This window comes from Falco naumanni, chromosome 9 (genome assembly GCF_017639655.2).
Source record: "Falco naumanni isolate bFalNau1 chromosome 9, bFalNau1.pat, whole genome shotgun sequence".
Classification (NCBI taxonomy): domain Eukaryota; kingdom Metazoa; phylum Chordata; class Aves; order Falconiformes; family Falconidae; genus Falco; species Falco naumanni.
In genome coordinates, this window is record NC_054062.1 from 12,640,311 (window position 1) to 12,664,577 (window position 24,267).

The 24,267-nt window shown below is 41.1% G+C and overlaps 1 protein-coding gene across 12 annotated transcripts in view; it reads left to right on the forward strand.

Annotated features, from left to right (window-relative positions):
• Positions 1-943: 943 nt before the first annotated feature.
• Positions 944-24,267, forward strand: part of RALGPS1 (Ral GEF with PH domain and SH3 binding motif 1) — a 119,517-nt gene continuing 96,193 nt past the window's right edge. The window contains exons 1-7 of one of the 12 annotated variants that reach the window (XM_040606743.1): positions 944-1,098; positions 7,709-7,827; positions 10,724-10,766; positions 11,611-11,683; positions 21,315-21,441; positions 22,525-22,655; positions 23,193-23,313. In XM_040606743.1, the coding sequence (XP_040462677.1) occupies positions 23,272-23,313 (42 nt within the window). In that variant the 5' untranslated portion in view covers positions 944-1,098; positions 7,709-7,827; positions 10,724-10,766; ... (2 more) ...; positions 22,525-22,655; positions 23,193-23,271. Of the gene's footprint in view, positions 1,099-7,708; positions 7,828-10,723; positions 10,767-11,610; positions 11,684-17,204; positions 17,301-19,991; positions 20,037-20,532; positions 20,616-21,314; positions 21,442-22,524; positions 22,656-23,192; positions 23,314-24,267 lie in introns of all 12 variants that reach the window. The other 11 variants (XM_040606742.1, XM_040606744.1, XM_040606737.1 and 8 more) reach the window with 11 other exon arrangements.

Sequence of the window (24,267 nt, forward strand, 5' to 3'; positions counted from 1 at the left end):
AGCAGATCCCAAATCTACGTTTAAAATTATGTTTATAGTTTATTCTCAAATTTAATCTTTCTGCTTTGGAAAGAAAGCTCATACACGTCTCGTTGGGGTATCTGCAGGGTCTGACCCGCTCTGGATCCGACAGGCACTGAAGCCCTTCAGTCACCAGCAGGCTGGAAGGACAAAGTTCCCGCATGTCCTCCGGGCGCCACGCGCCCTCCCAAAGCCGGCGAGGAACCCCCGGGCACCCCCGCGTCCCGGCAGCGAGCCCCGGCCGGCGGAGCGGAGCGCACCGCACCACGGCCCCGCCCGCCGCCGCAGCGCGCTCGCGGGGGGGCGGGACCCAGCGGGGACTGCGCGCGGGACGGATCTGGCGCGGGGGCGCTCCCGCCGTTCCAGCTACCGTGCACGGCCCGGCCGCGGGGCTCGTCCCGCCCGGGGGCTCGGCGCTGCCTCCCGCCCGTGGCCCGCGCCCAGGGGCCGGGGGCAGGCAGATAGCCTTTGCTCTGAGTCGAGGCCCGTCCCTCAGCAGGTGCTGCCCGGACGGAAGAACGGGAATTTCGTCTCCGCGGCCGGGCTGGGCCGGCTGTCCGCGGGAGCGCCTGACAGGGGCTGCGGCCCGCCGGCCCCCTCCCGCCTGAAGAGCCGCCCTGACCCCGCCGCCTCACCCCAGGGAGCGCCTAAGCCGGGCCCCGGCCGCCGCCAGCCCGAGCGCGTGACCACCTCCGGCCAGGCCCGGCCAACCCCTGCCCGCCGCCGCGGCCGCGACCCCACCGCCAGACGCCGCGCACCTGCAGGCGGTGACGGCCTCTGCGCAGTGCCTGCGCGCTCGCACACTCCCGCCCCGCCCCTCCCCGCGCCGATTGGCCAGCGCTGCCGTGCGCAGCGCCGGTTGGCCGGCGGGCCCGTCAGTCTGGCGCGCCCCGGCCCCTCCCCTCGCTCCCCCGCCGCCGGCCTGAGCCTCCTCCTCAGCGGCTGTGGCGGGCGGGGGGCTCGGTCCGGCGGGCTGGCGGCCTGCGGCGCTGTGGGCGCGCCCCCGTCCCGGTGCCGGCGGGGTCCCCGCGCCGAGAGCGCTCGCGGGCGACGCTGGGCGCAGCCGTTCCCGGCCAGGTGAGACGGGGACGCGCCCTGCGTGCCCGCCGGGACAGGTGGGAGCCGGCCCCCGCCCCGGCACGAGGGGGCCGCGCTCGCCCTTCCCGCCCCGCGGGCTGCGAGCCCGCCCGCTGCCGCAGCCCCCCGCCCGCCGCCGTCCCCGCTTCGGGCGTGTGCCGCGAGCGGAGCTCTGCGGCGCGGGCCCGGCCGAGAGTCCCCCCCCGCCTCCGCCGGCCAAGGCCGCGCCGCCTGCGGGCAGCTGCCGGCGCTCGGGCAGGGCGGGCCGGGCGCGGCCGCGGGCAGGTGCGCGGGGGGGGGGCTGGGCCGGGGCCCCGCCGCGCTGTGGCCGGGGGCGGGCGGCGGGTGCCCGTCTGAGCGCCGCGTGGCCTTGAGGCGGCGGAGCCGGGCTAGCGGCCCCTCGGGAGCGGCCCCTCGGCCCGGCGGCGCGCGGCTGCCAAGCGACGTTGTGGCGCTGGGCCCGGGAGCGCCGCTGCCACCGCCGGGAGCCCGGTCGGGCCGCGGTGCGGGAGGCGCGGGTGTGGGGGGCACTGGGCGCCCCGGGGCTCGGGGGGCGGCGGGAGGAGCCTCCCCGGGGGGCGCGTTGCCTGTGCGGGGGAGCAGCTGAAGCCCCGCGTTTGGTCATGTCCTCTGCACCTTCCGAATCAACCGGGCAGCTCCGTGCCCGCGGTGGGAGCGGCGTCGTTCAGGGGCCGTGGAGGAGCATTGGTTGGCCGCGGCCTGTTTTAAAATCACATCAGATAATTTTTGGTCCGGCTTCAGCAGGATTAGGTACTCCCAAGGGTTTCGGATGTGGTGGAGGAAGAACTGTGGTTGGAATTCAGTGTGTAGCCGCAGTGTGCCTTTTGTCTCTAGTCTGTTGTTCTGAACCCGAGAAAATGGAATTTATGTAATCTCTTGTCTTTATTTATTACTGAAAAAAAAATATCTGGGTTGGACCCCTGTTAAGATGTGGAAAGATCTTCCTTGCCTTGAAGAGCTTATCACTGAAGGTAGCGATCTCTGCCCTCTAGGTCCAGCAGTTGTGGTTACAGCCAGATTTGGTTTCCTGTGGGTGCTGTGCCTGGTGGATGTTCTTTATGTGTGCGAAGGACAGGGAGGGGATGGAGCAAGGGCAGAACTACGGGCACTTGTCTGTTCATTTTCTGTATGTTGTCCGCCCTGCCAGACATAGCACCAGTTGGAAGAAAAACATCAGAAAACTTTATTTTAACCAAGTTGTTTTATTATTTTTCTGTTTATTGACCTTATTTTAGTAAAGGGGCAACATCTAGAAATCAAGATGGGCCATAGTTGGTGAGCTTTGCTTTTTGTTCCCTGACAACTTGTATTTCCAGTCTCTTGGCACGTTTTGTAATCAAGCTTTACATACAGATGTGATAGTGTATTTAAAAGCATTACTAATGAGCACCTTAGAAAATGAAAGATACTTTCATTTATTGTGTATACAAACATAAAATAGCTTTAAAGTGAACTTCCATAGGAAGCATGGCTTTTGTTGAACAATGAGACTGAGAAACTTATTTAAAAGTAATTATTAGGTGACCATATTTGCTATATTTTCTGTCCCAGTCAGTGTTTGCTATGGCTAACAATGGTGCATCTGAATAGTGTTTTATTTTTTGTTTTTCAGTCACTTTGGTTAAAGTAATACATTGTATTGACAGTCAGCAAAAGCTCATCTTTCTCAACTGCTCAAACGTATGGGTTTTTTTTAATTAAACTTCAAATTTCAACAATTCTCTAAAACATTTTTTCTGCACATTTTTGCTCCCATTTTTCATCGTACTTGGGGTATTAGAATAGGGGGAGGAGGAAGAATTCAACAGCAAGATTGCCTCATTTAAAAATCTATTCCTGTGATACTTCAGAAGAGTAACACTTTTCATCAGCAGCTCAGAAGACTGACTTGTTTTCACTCCTAAACACGTCAGTTTTGAAACTAAAGATCTAGAAATGGGAGTAGGGGAGCTAGGTAGCAGCTGTATAAGTTGGAATTTTGGAAGTACCATAGGTGAAAAAGTAACCAAAAGTTTTGGAGCCAGGGCTCAGGACAGCAAGGAAAAACTGGTATCTGTTCTGGAGGAAGCGTAGCAATATGTTTGTCTGTTGCTAGGCTAATTTGGGAAAACCATCAATGTCTGTATAATAAGGTTGGTTTTGGTGTGTGTTTTTTTTTCTGGTGAGAAAGAGGATGTCATATCAGGTAAGAACTGAACTATTTTCAGTTAATGAATGTCAGACAGTATCTCCCAATGATAAACAGTTTAAAAGCCTGAGAACCAGGTTTCTTCTTAATTGCTAGATAGACGTTGAGATCTCTGGCCTGCCAGTCCCTATTTTGAAGTTCTAGTGTTGAGCTAATGAAAGGCAGGTGCTCTATGGAGTTTATTCTTTAATGTTACCTTGATTGTCCATATCAGACAAAATAATAGGGGAAAATAGGATGGGCTTTATTTAATAATATGTTGAAGAACAGAAATATTGGGGTAGTTAAGACAGCATGGTTCTATGAGAAATTTGTCTTGCTAACCAAACTAAATTTTATTCTTGTATGCAATTCTAGGTTGAATTGACGAAGGTAACTAGGTAAAAACTACAGATATGTTTACTTAATCAGGCACTCTAATACTGTGTGATACTTGGCCTAAAAAAATAACAATGTATTATCCTTTTAATAACAAACAACAAAATTGATCATTTACTGACTATCAGATGTATTAATACTAGCTGCTTGTGAAAGAACCATTTCTTATAAGAATGATTCTACAGGGAGTTGTGCTAGGTCTGACAGTGCACAGCTTCATCAGTCATCTGGCAGTAAATTGGTGAATGCCATGGTTAACATTTGTAGATAACATCTTGAAAATGTGAACAGTTAAGACAGTCAGTCTGAACAGGGTGAAGTAGACCACTGGGCACGTGATGTATTTGAATAGAGTGTGTTAAGGTCAAATATTTATATTTGAACCTGTAGGCTTCATTTAAAGCACAATCAAATGTGTTTTGAGGTGCGGACGTTCTGCAAATGTTGTAGGCATTCAAAATAGGAAAGCAATGCAACAAGAACTCTCAGTGCATTGTTACAGGAAAAAAAGAGTTAATTCTATCTAAACAAACAGACAAGGAAGTAATGAACAGAATCAGGAAGAAGAATTTAAGTCCTGAAGTGTTTAGTGAAAAGGATGCTGGATTGTAATATGCAGTTTTGATATCCTCATTTTAAAAAGGAAGGTTAAAAGTTCTGAGCGCCCCAAAATTAGGAGTGGAAGTGTATTAAGAATTTTTGATGGGAGAGCTGAAAAGCAAGAGCAGCCGAATTGATTAAATGCAGGATCAAGGAAGGTCTCAAGCACAAAAGGGAAATGTTTGCTGCAGTCAGCCTCTTTAGGAGAGGCGAGAGAGGTATCTGTGAGAACATTGAAGTGATCAGAGAAGTGTTGGTGGTAAGGGCTTACATGAGAAGAGCAAAGAACAAGTATTAAGTGGGTGCGTAGTGGTGTTCTGTGTCCAGCCTCAACTCAAAACTGATGTAACATAGAATCAGAGTATCCCAACTTGGAGGGACCACAGGGATTGGGTCCACCCCCTGGCTTCATACAGGGCAACCTAAAAGTTAAACCATGTATCTAAGCATTGTCCAAACATTTCTTGAATAACTTTGCAAAACAATCCAAGACATCTAAGGTGGGATGTGGAACAGTATGCTTAAGTAAGTATTCACAGGCTCTATTTTAGGCTGAAATGATGTCATGTGAGGAAAACATGAAGCTTTTAGAATAAGGAATTACTGTAGTCATAGGCTAGTGTGAGCGCGGAGGAATCTCCAAAGATAATCTAGTCCAAATTCCTGCTCAGAGCAGAGCCAGTTTTAGAGCAGGTTGCTCAGCATCTTCCTGAGTTTGGAATTTTGAGATTCCATAACTTCTCTGGGCAACTTGTTCCAATGCCTGAGCATTTTCACTGTGAATATTTTTTTTCTCATGTATGATTGGGATTTACCTTCCTGTGACTTGTCTCTGCTGCCTCTTGCGTTTTCATTGCTTGCCTTGGAGAAAAGTCTGGGTCCGTCTTCTCTGTGATTTCCCATTCAGGAGTTGGAGCCAGCAAAAAGATCAGTCCTTAGCATAGTCATTTTAAGATGAACAAACCCAGTTCGCTCAGCCTCTCCTCTTGCATCTCAGCTGTCTTTCAGCTGGCCTTTTATCTCATATATATTCTATTTCCTGAGCAATATGCTAGATGAAGTCTTCAGTCTAGATTTGTTTTCTGAAACTACATTAGGATGGCTTTCCAGAAAATTATCTTATTTCAACATCCTTGTGCTTGTTTTAATATTACTTTTAATATCTTTAGGTTTATCTTTTAAATGCTATTTTCAAGTAATAGAAAGTGAATAGCAGAAATTTTTAGATATTTGTAATACCATTTGGTGTTTTCAGATTTAAAAAGTTGAATAAAAAATTCTGCAACTGGTATGTGAATGTAGACTCCGCTTTTGTGTTTCAGCAAAGCATAGCTGACCCTTTACCAAAGGAAAAGACTGCTTAAATAACACTGTTAAATCATGCTGCTTTCAATTTTCTTTCATGACTACATCTGTTGGTTTCATAAGCAGTCAGAAATAGATATTCAGAAGTATCGCATCTCTTAGAAATAAGTACAAGAACTTTTAACTAAGAAAGTAGTTTACACTTTTTGTAAAAAAAAAAAAAATAAAATACTTTCTCATGTTTGGATCTGAAAGCAATTTGCTGTCTTGCAGAAATTTCTCCAAAGTAAACATTTAGATACCCTCTTATGGAACATGTTGCACCAAAGATGTTGAGGAAGATACAAGGTTAATGGAAGCTTTAGTAGCTCCTTTAGCAAGTAGAATGAAACATAAGGATTTTGCACTCTTCTGCAGTTACCAAAGATGTAGTTTGAGATTACCTAATTTCTATAGGTTATATTTCCTGATTCCTGTCATCCCTTGAATATGTAGTCCTAGATATTTTCCTTGGTTCAAAGCTTTTCATCAACTGTAGTGGTTAATTGGATTATTGTAGAAAATTATTTTTTACTGGGTTTGTTGTGTGAAACATGTTTTAACTTCAATGAATGTCAGTCCCTCTAAAAGCTGTTCAGTTCATTTGTGGTGAGGTACAGAGGTAGTCTTTAATGCAGGATACCAAATACTGATGAATTTTTTTCAACAAGAGGCTGTTTCTCCCATTTGTTAATGTTTTCATGGACTTCTGTTTGCTGACATCAGGTGGCATGTGTATCTGTTCCTGATAAATTCTTTCTGCCTAATTGATGTCTGTCTGCAATATGAAATGGCCTTTGACTATTAACAGCATGATGGAGGTGGACAAACAGGAAGAATTAATGCTGCCTAATTGAAAAGTTCAGATACACTGGAGACTGCCAGCACAGAGTTTGCAAAGGCATTTTTTTCAGATGTATCAAATTGTTACATGGAAAGTTAGTTTTCAAAGCCATTGAAAATGAAAGAAATAGACAGAATTGAGTTTGCGCACAGGCACACACACAAACCCCAAAAACTTAATTACCAGGGAACCAATCTGATTGACAAAGCTGGGATGGCATGTGAACATACGTTATGTCTGTAGTTGGTTGAAATACTTAAGTAGATGCTAGCTCATTTGTAGCTCATCTTTTATGAACTAGGGTCATTTATTTATGCAGGGAGTAACTGCTGTACACATACAGAGTTTGAATGAGTTTTGAGCGTATGAAGAGAATGCTGCTTTTCCAGCAAAAGATAGCTTTCTTTGCCAGTAGGAATTGAATGTATTTAAAGGCTAGCAGATAGGTGGTTTTGTATGTGGAAGCTCCTTAACAGTAGAAGAATAGAGACTGTAGTAGAGGCACAGTAGTAACACCATGTGATCTGCAGTGATTTTTTTAACTTTATCAAAGCAACATGGGCTTTAATGGGGTTTTCATGGTAGTTTCCATATCAAAGTATCTATCTTTGAGGTTATTTTGATGTATAATTTTCTTAAACATTAGCTGGTATAAAAGTTAATGTAAGGCAAAAGAGGAGAAGAAGGAAGAGGTGTGTCTAAATATCACCAAGTGAGTTGCCTACATGGCATTTTCTCAGGTTTGCTGCTGATCATGTTGAGTGGAAGAACTGTAGCTTGATTTGCTGGTACAGAGAAAGAAGAATGATTGTATTTGGTTTTGTGACTGTTCTTTGTTTAGTTAAGTCTTAGGAAGATGAAGTGAGAATGAGTAGTGTTTACCATTCATAAAGTGCCTTGAAAGAAGTGACTAAAACCAATAAGCAAAACCCTGTCAGCTTGGACCTTGTGTTCATTGATGGAGTGAGGAAAAATTACAGGTACATATTTGGAGAATAGTTATGAAATTCCTTACATGTTGCTCTTCCCTCTGGGATGTATTCTTTAGTTCTTTTGTGCTTGGCAATTTGTCACATACCAGTGAAACTAGAATGGGGAGCTAGCCATCAAAGCCAGGAGGGAGAGCTAAGAATAGAAATACCATAGTGCATGTTTCAGGTGAGGAATGCACAGTTGGAGAACAACTGAGTTATATAATAAACGTCACCATAATTCTGTTTTCTGTTAATTTACAGGAATGTCATGCTTTTAAACAAGATAAACTTACTGAATAGCCAGAGCTGTACCCAACAACAGACTGATGGAGGTGTGCAGCAAAATGGGTTGAATGAGTACAGAGCTACCTTGTTCCACTGTAAGTATGCAATTGTAATTCAAGTAGCAGGTATTTTCCTATTTTCACTTGTTTGATACGAGAAATTATGTCAGTTCTGTTTAGAGAACTTAAGAGTTGTGATAGTATTATACTGTAATTCAGCAGATAGATATTTATTTTCGTGTGACTGTTTTATTGAGGTTCCCCCCAAATATAACTCTCCTAAAGTGTATCTTGTCCTTCTAACCTATACCAGTCAGCAGACTTGGTTTAAGAGTAATGGCTTTTGGGGGAGGACTTTGGCTGGAGAGAGAACTGCAGATCTATTGATCAAGATGGTATTGAGTTCTTAACTTGAGGGTTTTTTTGTTATTATTTGTTCTTTGTAGGTTATTGTTGTTAACCTAGAAATATTTTCTACTTTGTTCCCTTCAACGAGGCAGTGCTTTCTCCCTGTGTTATATAGTAATCCTTCAGTTTCTTAGAATTTGCTAAGATGGAGTTTGTGTTCATGTTTCATTTACGAGAAGTCATTGCCAGTTACCATAGGGTAACTATGTTTACATGGTTATAAAAGTTGATTTATTTTTTTTTTCCACATGCCAACAGGCAGCCTCCATGAATGCTTTTGTAAGGGTGTGGCTACTGCAGACTATCAACTGCATGTAGTTTGGATTAAGATAATGTAATGTATCACAGCAAAACTCCTCAGCTCCATTATGGGAAAAAAGTGGCCCCTGAAATAGCAATATAGAGTTCTTTCACTGTTCCAGGAAAAGTAAGACCAGCAGTTCAAGGACATTACTTCTAAAAAGTGTCAGTGGGAGGCTAGATCAGAAAATCTGATCTGATAGCCTGCTTGAATCGGTGTGTGTATTACAGTCAAGATGTCTTCACACAATCGTCTGTTGGCAGGAGAATCGCTTCCAGACCAGTTAATTTTAAACCAGTCTTCTGAGATGCTTGGGGTATATATCTCTGCTAGATTTATCACCTAGATCTATCTAAGTGAACCTGCTTTAGCAGGGGGTTGGACTAGGTGATCTCCAGAGGTCTCTTCCAACCCTGGCCATTCTGTGATTTACTCTCTAACTCTGAGGAAGCCTGAGGCAATTGAAATTGGTAGTCTGATGCTCTTGAGAAGTGTGTTAGCTAACTGAATAATCAGCTCTGGGACTTGTACACATAAAGTGTTCAGATTCTTCCACCCAGTACTTCAGAATTTTGGAATGCATATTTCTATATTATATCTACATTGGGTTAGTTTTCGGCTTAGCACATTGATAGCTGATGCCTTATTCTGGCTTTCAAGCTTGACAGTGCAACCCTAAAGGCACAAAAGAATTAGCTCAGGGGAGATGGCTTTTTTCCCCTCCTGTGTCTGCTATGGCCCTGAAAAGCTGCTAGTAAGTACCACACACCAGCTGGTGCGCCTGCAAGCCAGTTGGGAGAGGACGGAGCTTTTCTCAAGTTCACGCGTATTCTCTGGGCACTATATGTATCTGTATGGCTTGTAAGTGGCCAGTCATATTGCATTCAGTGAACTATAGGGTTTCTGTCATATTGAATATAAATGTTCTGCTAACGTACTTTCTCTGTCATCTGGGAGTATTTGGAAATTAATTAGGAAAATTAAGCAGACTGAATTATTGGTCTAGAGTGTTGGGAAATTATTTAGCTACACAGATTACCAGCTCTAGTATGTGTACTGTTTAAAACATTCACAGCTGAGTTTACTGTATTGGGTGTGGTGATTTCTACTTCTTTGTAGTTACTTCCATGAACAGTGTAGTTCCTCCACACTTACCTTTCTTTTTTTCTTCTTTTTTAAAGGACAGACTTACAGTTCTAAGCTGTGTATTGCTTACTCTTAATCTCTGAACCATTCCCACAGTGTGCAGTTATTAATGTGACAAAAAAATTATTTAATCTTCGGGTTGCAGTCTGTTGAAGACTTCATGTCAAGTTGGCTTTGGGCTATTCTTATTTTCTGTTTATTCTCTAATTTCCATTATATAAGTTTGTGGGGTTTTTTGGTAGTCAGGGTTACTCCCCTCCATTTCCCTGTCAGTTTTTTACCCCTAGTACCATTTTTGAGATGATTATTCATCTCTCTGGATCTTGAGCAGCATCACTGACTTCTTTCTTCTTGTTTGGATTTAAAATTCCAGATAGCTTTTGTAAAAATGGTAAGCCTCTAGTGCATTTGAACTTTGGCATTCAGCCCACCTAACCTCCCTGACTCTTTTCTGCTGAGGCTGATTTTCTTTTCTTACTTTCTGGCCATCCCGTTATTAGGCAACTTCTTGTTCTATAACAGAGGCAAATGGATCAATCTTTTTGCTTCATTGGTATGCTGTCACTTTCTCTGCTCTTTTTACATGGTCATATTCTCACATAAGTAATTTTCTTGCTTATTTTTCTGTCCTTCAGCATCTGGTTTTGGCAGGTTTCTACAAACCTGGAGTTTTCTATATAAATTCTTTCCCTTCACGTGTGTTGCTTAATCCCCATCTGTACATATCTCTGGTTGGTTTTCCTGACTTCAGATCCTCTCATGCATAAGACAGTGCAAGTACTGTTGTCACATACCTACTTGGGTAAATGTTTTGCAGTTTCTGTTGTGTCATTCTGTTTTTTCTTCCTCATTCTGTCATCTCTGTCTCTTCAGTAGGTGATTCCTTCCTAGGATTTAAAGATGAATACAGGAACATTGAACTCATTCCTATAAACTTGCAGACAAGGAACACCATCATCCATCCTTTGTTTGCTAGACTTTAGTGTGTCAGCTTTTGGTTTTCTTTGGTACGGACTCTATCTGTTACACCTTTTTGGAAGCACAACCCACTCTTGCAGTGACTGCAAGCCCTGTAACCAGTAACGATCTCTGAACAGCTCCTGTATGCATGTGTTTTTCCTAAATTCTCTGATACAGGAGCCTTGGATTTGCAGTTGGCATCTGGAACATGCTAATTGAAGTAAGTAGACATTTACACTGTGTAAAGTCTTAAATACTTAAATACTCTCAAAATAATAAACATCTCTATGTCTCAATTTCTACATAATTTGTGATCTTTATTTAGGTTTACATTGGGCCTTCTAATAGTTAAATTGTCCAAGTCATCTAATCTTTCCTGTGCAGCAAGCGTACCGATTCTGCTCGCTCACTCTAGCCTGCCAAAGAGAATGAGTGTTGCTCTAATTGAACTGTGGTGCCATTTGTCAAGGATATTCAGAATAGGCCTCATCAAGCGCTCGGAAAGTCCATCACCCAGCAATTTTCTAGTTAACAACCTAAGGGATTCAGACCTGAAGAACAGGTTGGTTCTGGATAGCAACCATTATTTTGTTTGCTTAAATAAGTAGTCATCAGAGCTTTTGCTTCAATTTCTTGATTCACTGCTCCCTGTTATTTCTAAGAAATAAAGCTGGAGTATTTTTTTCAGAACTCAGGAGTGCTGGTGTCACATGTAGTCCTCTTCTGTTCTCTTAGTTTTCTTGTAGTCTGTAAGCCTATCTAATTCTTGTTTTATGCTACTGACCCATTTCCTGATAACACTGTATCAATTATTTTCTTTGTTGATGTACTGTGAGTCACAGAAAGACTCTTGTTTCTTGTTCAGTGATGAAGGCTCCTAGGACTATTTTAAGTCAGCCTCTGCCACCATAGTGCTCAGCATTAGTTCAATGAAAAAATGGGAAGGGGAGGGAAGGGGAACTTGTTTCATCCATTTGTCTTCAATTAAGGCACCCTTCACTTTGTCTTGCCTTTTTTCCCCTCCTTACTGGTTATTTCTTGGCTGCTGTGATACTGTGGAAAAGCATACTGGACTGCACCAGGAAGAGCATGGCTAGCAGGTTGTAGGATGTGATCCATCTTCTTTACTCAATACTGGTAAGGCCGTATCTCGAGTGCTGTGTCCAGTTCTGGGCTCCCTATTTCAGGAAAGTTACAGACTTACTGGGGTGTGTCCAGCAAAGAGCCACAGAAATGATTAAGGGACTGGACCATCTTTTGTATGAGGAAAAGCTGAGAGATCTGAGGCTGCGTAGCCTGTGGAAGAGAAGGCTCAGGGAGATGTCACCAGTGTATAGAAATACCCAATGAGAGGGTGTAAAGGATAGGGAGCCAGAGTTTTCAGTGGCACCCAGTGAATGGAAGAGGCAATGGCACAAATTAGAATAAAGTACATGGAAAATACATGGAATTCCACCAAAACGCAAGAAAACACTTTATTTACTGTGGAATGATCAAGCACCGGAACATGTTGAGCAGAGATTATCTCCATCATCCATGGAGATAAAAAACCCAATTGGACATGGTCCTGGGCAACCTGCCCTGCTTGAGCAGAGGTGTTGGACTATGTAATCTCAAGAGGGCCCTTCCAGCATCAGTGATTCAGTGGAAAGATAGTTAACTATGGTTGTGGGTATTACAGAGTCTGAGAGAGACAGCAGGTTTTCTAAACTGTCTGCGGGTGAAGCAGTGAAGGAACGTGGCAGTAGTTGTAAATAACTCTTCATGCTAAAGAAGGAATATTTGTTACAGTCCTACGTGAACATCTTGACCATTGGAGTATAAGTTAAATCACAGGCAAGGTAGTAATGGTAATCATTGCCTCCTACACTTTGCACATCTCTTCCAGAATATTTGCTTTTACAGCCAAAATGATTTGGCAGTATTAATACTACGTTTGGAATGATGGAAACTGCGAGGGATAAATTATTGTCTAGCCCTGAGTAAATCCTGTTCTTCAGGGCTTAGGAGCACAGCGCAATCTAGTACCGTCTTTTGAATGAATTCACAATAACCAAGTTGTGACATTTTCTCTGTATTTATTTCCGTTATTTTTCTAAGGGATGCTGTAGCAGAGGTTCTTAGAGTACTCTATTGTGTAAAAAAACCCACCCTAAAACCTAGAAAGTACTTTTTTCCATTTTCATTTCTTAATCAATTAAAGATAGTACCTATTGTTAGGATTACATATTAAACTAGAATATTTTAAGGCATTTTGGAAACGGGCCTGGGATAAGTTAAGAGTCAGTGCCACCTAGTGGAACGTTGGAAACTTTGAAGTGTTTTAAAACTTGATTAGGTAAGATTTGGAGAGGAGAATCCACAGGGTGTTATGGTTGACGCAGAATGAGAGATTCCAAGTGACAGCAAAGGATACTATATTTCTTTTTTGGAGTAGCTTATAGTCATTATTCTTCATTTTAAGAAAGGCAGCTTTTTTTTTCTTCCCCATTTATAGTAGAACATGTGAGATACTTCTGCTGACTTCTAACATTTGATTGCAAAACCAGCTTATTGTTACTAGAACACTCGGAAGCCGCAAAGGTTGTTATGCTTTCGTGGCAAATATTGCAAATGCTAGTCTATACTAGTTCCTCTTTGTAATATATTGCGTAGATGCTGTTTCAAAATATGTTAATGACGTTATGTGTGACAGGCAGGTTGTCTTTCTGATCTTGAACTGGTACTAAATACAAAACTTCAGCTCATTTTGCAAAGAAATTTAAATCAGAATGCAATGTTTGTCTACAAGTTACCGCTTCAGTTGAGCAGCATTTCTGTCGGTTCTTCAGTGGATGTAGTAAAGGTGTGGGACATCATCAGGATAAAAATAGCATCACACATTCAAACCTGCATTTGCAGCCTACTGCTCTGCCAAGGATCCTACGAGATATTTAATAATTTTGAAATAATTTTTTATTTATTAAAAGTTTAGTTTTATTTATTTTAAAAGTATAAATTTTATTTATTAAAGTTTTAAGAGCATTATGAAGAGCCTTTTTGTTACAATGTTGTGCATACAGCTCTTAAACTATTAAGACTGAGACTTCCCGTTCACTATAATTCTGAAATTTGATAAGGCCTTATTTTTATTCAGCTTGTCGAATGTCAGCTTACCTGTTCAGTGTAGTGATTGCCATGGATTTCTTTGTGTCCAGATTGCCCTATGACGAAAAGTTATTTTGAAAATCCAGGATTTGCACTGTTGTAGGGCAGCCTGGCTATGACAGAGGATTCTGTGGCAGTATAGTTCCACATGTGGCTAGTCAAGTAGAATGTATCGTAAAAGCGTGACCTGACCATCAGATGTTGTTTTTATCCTACCATTAGGTATAATTCAAATTAGTTGTGTATTCATAAACCCCAAACAGTTTGGGACCCAGATTCTGAAGTTGTTTCTCAAATTCATCACAGTAGCCACTTCTTTCCTTACAGCAGAACTCATTTGAGTGTACATGCAGTAGAGGGGTGGGAGTGGGAAAGTCGAGACAATTTTAGTAAGAAATCAACTTTGAATCTGCTTTTTCATGAGTTAAGACTTAATTCATTGGCAGCTGTTGGGAGGTGCTGCAAGAATCAGTTTTTCAGCCTGTTTGCTCACTAGTGATGCATGTTATTGAATATTTATTTACTTCAGTGATTTCAGTTTGTGGTCAGTTAAATCAGTGGGGTTAACACATAGTTAATTGATGGCCTCTTAATAAAGTTTATAGTTGTTTTGGTTAAAATCCTGTCACAGTCTGTTGAAGACTGATACGTCTGGTGGCCCTAAATCTGGGACACTGCTAGATCTGCTCAGCTTCTGTATTTGTGCTGGTAGTGTAACAGTGACTGGTGTAAGTTGCTGCACTAAACTTTGAAATGCTCTTTCCCTTCAAAAGGTGTATCGTCATTGGATCTTGTCACAGCTTGATACAGGGATTTATATACTAAATTATAAATACTATTTCCATTACATTTTCATTATTATTAACGATAGCAAGAAGTTTCTCTGAGAAGAATATGCATGAAGCTACTAAATTGTTCATGGCATATTTTATCTATAGGTGGTACTGTTGCCTAAAGCATGATGAAATACGTTACTGGAAATACACAAGGCAGTTTTCTTTTAGGAGAATCTTTAGTCCTGTAATTGTAATGGCTTTTTAATCTTGTGTAGCGTAATTGTTTTTTTCTCACTACACTTCTGTAGGCAATTACTATTGAAACACAGGCTTTTGAATATTTTAGAATTTTTCATGTTGTACAAAATGGCCACCAAGGTCTAATGTTGAATTATTTCAAAAGGACTTTTAAAATTAAAAGAACTTTTTCATATAAAGCATTGTGACTAGACACTGTCCAGTCTGACATGTGGGAATGGCATAGAGAAGATTGCTTTTTTCTGATGGAGGTGTGGTTCACATGGATAATTTCTGCCTTTACTGTAGATGTGGTCCTTTTCCTCTCCCCTTTGCAGGAATTGTACATGAGTGGATGAGAAATGGGGTTTGAGAGGTGATACTTGACTGGACAGGGGCACTCAGGAAAGTACATTCAAACACTACATTATGTCTTCACTAAACTTTTCAGAGGGGATGTTGTCAGGAACAAAACTGTTTACACCAGTGTTCCTCAGTGCTTCTGGGGTTTGTGTGTTAATTTTTCTCTAGGTTAGCAAGTATCCATGTAGCACTAAGCAGCTGCTTCTTTGAAAGATTTAAAGAAATTCTCCTTTAGAAGTCCTTCCAGACTGGCTTGCTCTGTCACTGCAATAACAAAACAGCTGTACATTGCTCAGACTCAGAAGGATTTTGAAAATACACTTTTTTTTCTATTTTTAACATTAAAATTATGGTACTAAACAAAAGAAACCTAGCGAGGGGGAAAAAGGTATGTAAATATCTAGATACAGAGAACAAGCCGTGCATGGTTTTACATACCTTGATGCTAATTGCCTTTTTATCTTTATTTAGCAGTAACACAAAAAGATGGGACTGCTTCTCCCCTCTTACAAGCCTCTGGGCTGAAGCTGGATGTGATGTAGATCATGATACAAGTTTCACATCAGTGGCTGAATGCAAGCACAGGGACTCAAGTATAACCACATTATTGTTTCATCCTGTTTTCATAATGCAATCCCATTTTCCTTTTCCAATACGTTAACTGTGCTAACATATTCTCATTTGTACTGTACGCCCACAGCATCTGAATATGACTTTGTTCAAGGTTCATCAAGGAAAGAAACATTATGGTGAACATCTGGAGGAATAGTTTTAGAATGAAGAAAGAGGAAGATGAGTGCAATGATGAAAAACAATTCAGAATTTAATATGGAGCTCTGTATGGTCTATTGTAAATATGTCCTTAGGTCGTGGTATTTGCCAGTGAAGTGGAATAGTATACTGTTGATCTTGCTGGAGGTAAAAAGTAGGATTCTTTCAGTAGTCTTCATTCCCTTATCTTAGTTGATGACAGCTAACCATTCTGATGTTTGATACCATATTCTGGAAGGCATGTCCTCTGAGGAGCAGCTGAGGACTTTGAGTCTGGAGAGAAGGAAGGCTGAGGGGCAACCTCATAGCTCTGCAGGTTCCTGAGGAGGATGTGGAAAAAGGGAGGTGCTGAGCTCTTCTCCCTGGGATCCAGGGACAGGATGCTTGGGAATGGTTCAAAGCTGCATCAGGGGAGTTTTACGCTGGACACTTAAGAAGTGTCTTTACCAAGAGGGTGGTCAAACCCAAGAACAAGCTTTCTGGAGAGTTGGTCAATGCCCCATGCCTGTCAGTGTTTAAGAGGCATATGGACAATGCCCTTAACATCATGCTTTAATTTTTGGTCAGCCCTGAAAGTGGTCAGGCAGCGGAACTAGGTCGCTTCCAACTGGACCCTTATTTACAAAAAAAAAACCCCCAGAAACCCAACTGCTAATCTTGTTGGTTCCATCCAAGTTTATCAGTGCCCAGACAGGGCCTTAGTGCTCTTTAATTGTCTTCACTGAAGCAGTTGTGCAGCTAACTTAAGTTTGAAGTACACTTATCTTTTGGTAGGAGACTTAAGCATGTTTTCTTACAAGCATGCTGCAGCTGTCAGCTCATGACTCAGTGATATTTGGAAAATCATAATGAACCAGTGGAAGTAGTAAGTAAATAGGGTTTGAAATCAGCTAAGACAGTTAATTTTTGGAGCCCAGGAATGGGCATACCGCATCATATCAAAAGCCTGTCTAGCTCAATATTTTTTCCTCCAACAAGAAAATCTATTAGAACAATAGCAATCAGTGGTTGCTCACGTGGTTGTTCTCATATTTGCTGGGAGCAGTGTGAACAGTTACTAACTTCCCCAGATTGTTCTGCTCGCATTCAGAAATTAGGGCACAGGGATTTCCTTGGCCAGAGAGGGTATCAGTGCTTAGGAGGCTTTTTGTGAGTTGAATAACTAGTAATAAGTACGTCTAACCGACATATGTGCAATATTACTAGCAGCAATGTCAAATTTGCATTTATGCTTTCAGAGAATGTTACTTCTTTTCCACAGGTCACAAAATTTCAAAAACACTGGTAAAAGAATGGTGATAGGGATTACTTTTGTGCTCTATTTTGATGGTGGTGTTTTGGTTTCTTGTTTTTGTTTTTTCCAGTTTAGTTGTTCTTGTACTGTCTCCACTTTTGCTTCAGAGAGCACTACAAATCTAAATGGGTTTAAGTTGGCAAAGAAGAACAGGCAACCTCTGGTGGTATGTATGTTTGCATCCTGATTTATCCACTTTGCTTCTGGCAATCTATGAATAAGATCTACTGTACCTGTGAACCTTCTGTACAAACTGATGAGGTCTTTTCTTTTTTTTTTTAAGCACTGTTTGTGTAATGCATCATCTTAATGTTTAACCTGAGCAAGTTGAAAGAATTTTTAAAAAACAAGAGCTATGAAAAGAAATCACATGTCACTTTAGTGACTTCTTACCTTTTATTGCCAACACGTTGGACCTCTGAAATTCTGAAAGTTATCAAAAATTTCTTTTTAGTCTTGTTGGAGTGAAATATTGCAAGTATGGGGGAGTAGGTTTTATATTAGATTTTGATATCTTTATGTATGTAGTCTGACAGCCTTTTGTTACAGTAGGCTTTGTAGTAGCTCCAGTGTTAATTTGCAGAGTAATACCTTCTGTGATAGCAGATGTGGAAATACTTCAAATGACGGGGTGATACTAGAAGAAGAAAAACTCTTCCATGGATTTGACTTAAATTGCTCCCTAAGACTTTCCTTAAGGCAGCAAGACAAATAGGTGTGTGGAGTATTTTTTCGTAGGAGGAATGAGTCTTGGAGAAACATACGCACATAGGCAAAGGCCGTGCATTTTTAATGCTTGTGTTGTATTTGAAACGTTCTGAGGGAAAAAAAAATTAGAATGGAAATATCTAACCTTGCAAGCTTTTTCTATGTACTGAATGTTGAAAGGCAGAGATACACTGGTGCTTTTAGTTTCAGATATTAATGCACTTTTGTCTCCTTTTGGTTTAGTGAATGTTAAAACTTGGAGTAAAACTAGGCTTGGACGAGATACAAGATCACATATGGGATTTTTCTTTCCCTTTTCAGAACATTTTTGAGCCCCCGCACACTGGAAAGCCTAGTCAGAAAGGCGGGGAAGGAGGAGACGAGAACATTTTTGTGGCCTTGATGTAAATGCCACATTTTAAAGAAATTACATCATGAAAATTGCTTTCCACTTCAGTATCTCTAAGGACTATTTACAGGGGCAACTCCAGACCTGGAAGTACTTTGCAGTCTGTTAGTGCTCAAAATATGAATTAATTTTATCAGGACACAAGATAAAGGAAATTGCTTCTTGACTGTTTTTTAACGAGGAGATTCTGGCATTGTTTGAAGGGCAGTTTCATGTGTGCCCATGGGGTCATGGTAAGAGTTGTCATGTAAGGCCTTGCAGGGATCTTAAGGGAGTAAAATAAGAGGTGTGTTTTGTTTTTTTTTCTCAGCTGCTTGCTTTTCCAGCATTTTCCTGTTTGTGATCAGTGGTGTGGGAAGGTGTGAGGACAAAGGGAGATGTGGCAGTAACTGCAGATTTTGCTGAAAGAGCACATGTGCTGGAGCTGGTGGTGGTGGTTGCTGTGGGGTTCATCTGTGTGTGCTGCAGGGAGTGATGAAACAACCGCGCTGTTTTCTTGATTTAAAGTGAATCAGTGCTTGAGCTGACTTGCTAATTCTGTAAGCAGTTCTTGTTTTCTGTGTGTGCACACGCTTATACACTTGCAGAGACACATATGAATGGTTCTGTGCTTAATGTATGTATGTGCATGCTGTATCTGAAAAATTTTTACTAGCTGGCTGCTAGCAGCATGCTTGAAGTGTCTGTAAACTTTCTGCAACACTGCCAGTTCTTCACACAGTGAAACAGGGCTGCGTGGTGTCTGTACCCTAACCTGTTCCTAGCAGTTAGTTTAGGTTTAATAAATAGAAACATTCAGGTAGTTTAGTTTTCACCCCGTGGGAATAACACTGATTATTTAATTTGGGAAGAAGAGTTCTTTCTTTTGATGAGGCAGATGTTTGGACTCAGCAGTTTCTTCTGTGCAGTCCTGCAGGTCTGGACTGTGTTAGCTTTTTTAAACCCATTTTAACAAGGTTTCACGTAAGGTTCCATGTGGGTTCTCGGATCTGAATCTCACAAAGCATCGCTTGCCTGACAAAATGAGAGGCTGATCCTCTGCTAAGACCTCCTCTATGAAGAATGTTAGCAACGGGTCGTGTTGAACACTGTAACTTCAGTAAGGCTGGTAAACACCATAGCTGTCCCCTCATGTACTTAATCAGCCATTTCATTGTAGTCCTAACAGTCTGTTAATATATTCCTGTAAGATTGTTTACGATTTAAGAGTAGTCTTAGATTTGAGATTATTGTGATTCAGTGAGCATAAACTTCAAATACATCGTTACAATGTATTAGCTGACAAGATTTTCAGTGATCAAGATGAGTGTAATGTGTGATGTTGAACGTTTAACTGACGGAGTTTGGCAGGTGCTATGTTATTGTGCCAGTTGGCACACTGGATCATTAATGGAAGGGCAGCTTTCACCTGGTAAGCTAGTGGTTAGTATGGATGCCTAAAATGCGCGGTATACAGTATTAGAGTGAAGCCTGGTTTTGCTGTGTTTGAGAGTAGAATTGGAGTTTTGGTTCTGGATTTTACTTCATTTGAGATAAATATAGAGAATTAATTAATTCTTTAAGTTTCACAGCAGTAATCAGAGGTCCAGTATGAGGGAGAGACCAGACGTTTCCATTGGTAACATGAAAAAGCCTTCTGAGCGTTTTTCCGATTTAGCCACCCTTATGGTCAAATTTTTGTTTGCTGTGTATATTTGAAAATAAAATTGCTTAAGATTCCCTTCACTTCCCCTTATATAGAAATTTGACCACAAAGAATGTTTTTGTGCCTGGAAGTGTCATTGGGTAAGTGATTTTATTTAAAAATGTGTGTGTGATTATTCTATGAGTACCCTTGCTATCTGAATTAAGTCTGTAATCGTGCCGGTTATTCTTATTCTAGTTGTGCCTATTTATATGTATGTATTTTTTCTGAATGAGATACAATTTAATTGGATCTGTGGAATTATATATTCACATATGTCCATATTGTGTGTATCCTTTAGCATATAATAATTAATATATATCCAAGAAGATTAAATCTGATTTCCTGATATTAGGTAGATAAATATTTATAAATACTTACCTTTGTTCAGTACTCAGGAATATGCTTTTAATTATTTGTGCTTTATTTCAAGATTGACAGTTCTTTTAGATAAGAGTATTACTGTTGTGGTCAATAGCTTTGTTGATTCAGAACTGCAGTATGGAGTGTTGGGGAGTTTTTTTGGTGGTTTTTGTTTGGGTTCTTCTATTATTTTCATTAACACTTTGTAATTCTGGAATGAATTATTTGATCCAGGTGGGTAGAGGCAGCTTCGTTGTAGTACCACATACTCAGACTTTTTTGCAGTCCAGTCTTTTGGTTTCTGGAGGAAGCTTAAGGTATGTTACATACGTGAAGTCCTAAGCCAATTTGGAACCGCATCTGTCTGCTTAATCCAGTTTGGAAAAAGTCACTCCAGACAGTGCTGTTGCTGGGTTAGCTGAGATCCTTGAGATTCATCCTTCCAACTAAGAAGGATGGTGTTGGCTGGTTCTCTTCTCTGGAAAACTTCTGTTCTTTGGGTCCTGACATAAAGTGCTTTTTCAGGCACACCTGTATGTATGGATATTAGTGGAGGCCCAAGCAGCTGCAAGTAGGACTTTGTACATTACACAGATACAGTGGGACTTCAATCACCAGTTATGAGACTAATTGATGAGCAGTGGAAAGTGAAGAAGCACCATTTTTCAGTCAGTTGATAGCCTGGATTTCTTATTTTAAAATACATTACAGTAACCTGCAGTTTCTGGATGAATACTGCCTAGCATGGACTTAATATAAAACCTAGTTCATCATAAATGACAAATACACATTTTTTCCTACTTTTCTTGAGTTGATTGGAAGTGGAGATAAAGACTTGGCATGGATTTAGCAATACTCTGTTATAATTGTCCACAGTTGGTACCTGAAAGCTCCTAAGATGATCTTGTTTCTGAAGTTCTTTTCTCTGAGAAAGAACACTGAAATCTCTTGCATTGTTGATGGGGGTTTTTGTTTAATTTTATTTATTTATTTGCATAAATACATTTGCTTTGCAGGAATTCTGTTTTCATCATGTTGTCTCACCAGTGCTGGCTGAGCTGAAACTTCCTGCATCTCGGGGAGAGCATGTATAAAAGGAATGACTTCATGGCCAATGTGATGGTCACCTCCGCCACTCCAGAGGTACAGTTCCTTGGGTTTTGTTAGCTTCTGTATCAAAATGGAAATTTTGGCTTGATTCACCTTTCCACTACTGGTCATATCAGTCCTTTTTCTTACGAATGACATAATATTTGACAGCAGAGTAATTTTAGAACACTCCATTGGTTCTCAGTGTTCACAATCATTTTTTTATTGATAATGATGATGATGATTAATCATTCAGAATAGTTTTAAATAGCATTTTTGACCTGTTTGCTCTCTAACTTAACAGCAGCTGTTTATTATTGTTGAGTTAAAAGTAATGTAATGTACCATCGAAATGGAGCCAGTCAGAAATACTCCAGGTGATTTTTTTTGGAATTTACTAGTCTACTTGTTAGAAAGTGCTCTGTAAGATTTTGTTCATTTTAACCCTTTGTATCCTTTGGAGACCAGGCAACTTTGTGCTGCTTCCAAAAACTGCCTAGTTCTGTGTTGAGCTGCTGTGCACAGCCACCAGCCTGTTTTTGCCTGTCCAGGACAGCCAGCTGAAGACTGCTTGGGAATTAGTTACCCTACTGAGTTCTTCTGTTTTTTTGCTTTCATGTAATATTATGATGAAATATTATAAATCAGCTACAGTAAAGCTTGCCCAGTAAAGCACACATTTTAAGTCTATGATTGGAGGTACTTTCTGCTTTTTTAAAAGGTAACAGTTCTTCCCTGCTTGAAAAATTCTGCTTCATCTCTTAAAACAGCCGAAGAGCTGTGTGAAGCAAGTTTTTCCATTGTAGTGGTGCCTTTTGCACACACAACTTGATCCTGCCAAAGCAGTTATCCTCATTTTCATGAAACAAATCAGCTGTTTCAGTAGTGAGCTGATTTTTAAAAATCTTGCAACAAAAGTACATAATACAGCTGTGCCCTGCAGAAGGTCATTTTCTCAAACGTAGTATAAATGCCCTCAGACTAAGAAAAATAGTTTTTCATTCTTTCAAGATAGGGGGGACATTTTGAATTGAGTATGTAAACACACAGTTTTGAAATTCCTCTTCAAAATATTTATTAAAAAAAAAAGGGGACTTTTCTCACACTGTTTTCTCAGAACAGAAATATCTGTCATAGATCAGAGCATAAGAAGTCTCCAGGGTCAAACTGAAGATTCTTCTAGTCCGTTATTCTGCCTCTGATGTGGCCAACAGCAAATGCCTGAAGAGGGGCACGAGAGCAGTGCAAGCACAGGAAACATCCCACCGGTACCGTCCTGGCCCACAGCTGTTTGCAACCCAGGGATTTGCTATCTTGCAATGTATTTGTGTTCCGTAAATTTACCTAGGCCCCTGTTTGAATGTGTGTAAACTTTGAGTTTATACAGAATCCCTTAACAAGCTGTTTTTCAGCTTAACTATATGCTGTATAAAGACCTTTACCCTCTTACTAATGTGAAATTGGTCTCTAATTTTAACTAAATACCCCTTCTCCTGCTGTTAGGTGAGGCAAAGAGAGACCATTCCTGTCTTTCCTCTGCTTGCTTTGTTGGTTATTATACTTCCTCCCCACAACCCACTACCTCTTTTCCAGGTTGAAGATTTCTGGCATAGCCAGTGTTTCTTTGTAAAGAAGCCCTTCCATACCTGTGGTCATCCTTGTTGCCTCATTCTGAAACTTTTCTAGTTCTTTGGTTTCCATCTTAATAATAAATACTGCATATGTATTCCAAGTTCAGGTGCACCATGGACTTATAAAGGGGTGTGTTCACACTCCATTATATATTTTCTCTTTTCCTTTTCCAGACCCTCCCAAGTGTTGTGAAGTCCCTTTTCAGTTTTTGCCAGGTTTTTGGTTTTTGTTTTGCCATTTTGACTAAATAAAATGAAGATCACATTTTCACCTCGTTGTTCACCGCCTTTCCAGGTTGTTGAATATACGATAATCATCACTTATCTAAGCTTAATTATCTGCTGATTCACATATTCTCAGTGATTGTAACAACTGTCTTGTAATTTATTATTTATCATTGCAAGGATAGGTGCTATGCTAGGGCTGCATAGTTTCCTTAATGTCTTTGGGGTGAGGAACCATGTCAGAAATCTTTTGGAAGTCTGGCAAGACTGTATGAATCATGTTTCTTTATCCATGTGTCTGTAGATACTGAGACAGTCTTTCTGTTTCTAAACAAACTTGTCACTTTCCTGATACAGCATAACTACATGTATTTCTACTAATCCCCCTTTATTCTTTTCTTGGGTTTGCCCAGTACAAATACCAGGCTTCCTAATCAGTAGTCCCCCAGATACTTTGTATGGAAAGAAAGAAAGAATCGGCATCTGTTTTATCTCCCTCCAGTTCTTTGCTACCAAGTCAGTTTTAAGTGAGAATTACATGTCACAGTGAGTTAAGATGCCAAAACATCATGTTTTGACAACAGTGTTTTTCTAGCAAATAACCTCAGTGAAGTAAGGGCTTAAGATTTTATGTGCGTCTATTTTTATTCAGTATGTAATTTTAAGATAAGAAATAGAAAAATAATGCTATTATTATTAAATCACATTATTCTTGAAGAAAGGAGAATGAGCCACAAGTGCCTGCATCTGAGCCCAAGGGCAGAAACTTTAAGGCAAGGCACCAGTTTTTAAGGCAAGACACAGTACTATTCTGAAGTACCCTGGAGCTAACATTGTGTTAAATTTCAGGACATGTGAGTTTTTCCTTTTTATAATGTTATGGATAGAGCGACATGATTTGGATCTACCCACTCTACACTCACCTTGCATATTTAATTAAAATTTTCTATTTAATATGAATCTTCAAAATCCCAACACATCTTTTTTTTCTCTGACAACTCTCTAGTCTGGTTTTAGAAATGGC